The sequence below is a fragment of the Nothoprocta perdicaria genome, unplaced genomic scaffold (genome assembly GCF_003342845.1).
Source record: "Nothoprocta perdicaria isolate Ctin4 unplaced genomic scaffold, notPer1 scaffold_474, whole genome shotgun sequence".
Taxonomy (NCBI): Eukaryota; Metazoa; Chordata; class Aves; order Tinamiformes; family Tinamidae; genus Nothoprocta; species Nothoprocta perdicaria.
In genome coordinates, this window is record NW_020455726.1 from 192,123 (window position 1) to 194,236 (window position 2,114).

At 47.7% G+C, this 2,114-nt stretch overlaps 1 protein-coding gene across 1 annotated transcript in view; it reads right to left on the reverse strand.

Annotated features, from left to right (window-relative positions):
* The window catches only part of SLC25A38 (solute carrier family 25 member 38), a 9,386-nt gene extending 8,816 nt beyond the window's left edge, over window positions 1-570 (reverse strand). The window contains exon 1 of the mRNA XM_026047080.1: window positions 426-570. Within this exon, the coding sequence (XP_025902865.1) occupies window positions 426-494 (69 nt within the window). The 5' untranslated portion in view covers window positions 495-570. The remainder of the gene's footprint in view (window positions 1-425) is intronic.
* Window positions 571-2,114: the final 1,544 nt, after the last annotated feature.

Sequence of the window (2,114 nt, forward strand, 5' to 3'; positions counted from 1 at the left end):
CGGGCGGTGGCGGGGCGGGGCGCCGCGCGGCGCATGCGCACTCGCCCCGAGGGCCCGCAGCGCGGCCGTTACTGCGCTCGCCGTGGCCGTTACTGCGCTCGCAGTGGCCGCCTCCTCGTTGCCGGTTGCACGAACTGCAAGTTCAGTGCGTGAAAACAGCAAGCGCCATTCCACCCGCCCCGACACATCCCCGCTGTGCTACAGCCTTCCTCACATGGTTAGATACRCAGCGAGTAAACTGCTGCAATGCACAGGCCTAGTTAAACTTGATAAAAGCCCTAGTTAACTTGATAAACATAGACAAGAGCAAAGGGAACATCTATAACATGGTGTTTTAACTTCTCCTTCCCGTTTCTCCCCGATAAAGGTCATGTTCTGGAGACAGCAGCATTCAAAAGCACGAGTTTCTCTCCACTGTTTCTTACCATTAATGTTTCTACTTTGTCTTCTACATCTTGAGCCTGGAGCAGGGGAGGCCTGTCTTTCTCCATCATTTAGGAAGTTGGCCACTGAAATTAGGTGATTTATTTTAAATGTGCTTCAGCTCTCAAGACTCTTTATTTTCTGCTGTCTCTTCACGTCTGTCCCTATGTTATCTGTGAGTCAGGAGGAGGACAGCAGAACCACGCAGCCGCTTAGACCATCTGCTTTTCTGGGAATCGCTGGCCAGCTTGCSGTGCCCCAGCCTGCCTTTCCGCCGAGGGGGAGGCACTGGCGCACACGTCATACCTGGCCTAAGCTGGGCTGTTCCTAGAAGGAAGGGCTCGTGCGCAGAAATAAGCGCGTGCACGAGCCACATTGCCAGATAGGAATCCCGAAGAAAGAGACTGCTCTAGTCCGAGCAAATGAAACATTTATGTTAGCAAAAGCTTTTCATGAGGGCTCCCTTCTGCCCTTTGCAGTCGACTTATCTTTGGCGAGTTCCTCTCTCATTATGCAGTTCCCTCCTCGGGGGAATGACTGTCCTCTCATGTTTCCTGGGCTGACCGACTGCCCGCAAGCTTGTGGAAAAGAGGATCAGTCCACATTCTCTCCTGATGCTTCCCCTAGGATGGCCCATCTTGGGGCAAAACTAAGCTGGAGCTCTGCATCTTAGGGCAAAACAAAGCTGGATCCTGGCTCTGTGGCTGGGTGCTGTGCAGTCTACTGCCATCTGCAGAAGCACTATTGTGCAGGGAACTATTGTGCACGCAGGCATTAGTGATGTGCTTAACAGCTAACCTAAATAGGTACGAGCCTGTGCTGTGCTGCCCATGTTCCTTGGCTGCAGCATTAACCCGGCTGGCTAATTGTAACAAGAGGAGCTTCCCACTCTCGTGCACGAAGGCACCAGCTTCCTCTGTGGCCTCACCTTTGTCTAAAAGTGAAATAGCAATTTCTCATGTAAACGTCCTTTTGCTTGACAGTAAGAATATTGAATAAAATTATTTTATTCTGAGAAAAACCCTGTAATATTTATAAAAGCAAAATCCTGATGAACCTCACCTCAGATGGGATTTGTGCAGCATCCTGTGTCCTAATTGAGAGGTCCATCTGATGTTGTATCACCTCAGGGTTCCCAGGATCAAAAACGATCTAAGGTTTTATTGTTCATGATTTATTCTCTTCCTATCTTTAAATATTCTAATTGATTAAGCATTGCATTATATTTATAATTTTGAATGGGCATTCATCTCTTCACCATCTCTTCACTGTGGAGCAGAAAGTTTTGTTCCATTACAACACAACATTGAGCAGAAAAGTAAATGAGGTAGCACCACTGATATGTACATCTCCTCAATAATTGTTTCCTGCTCTCACTTGTAAAGGGAAACTCCACAGAGGGAGCCTCATTCTTTCATATCACACTGTCTGTTAGAGATGCAAGAAGACGTGATCAGCTCCCAGAGTTTTCCAGACAGCAGTAGCAGAAATTGAATCATTCTTCTGTCAATAAAAAGGTCAGGAGGCAAGAAATCACCCTGTGGGAGGGAGAAGCTATCTCTAGAAATCAAGGTATTTTAGCCTAAGGACCGAAGAAGCAAAGAGCAACATAAAGACGAAAAACACTTTCCATTGAGTTGGAAGAGAAGATGCCCATGGCACATGGAAGTACTGTCATGAGCAGAGGCAAA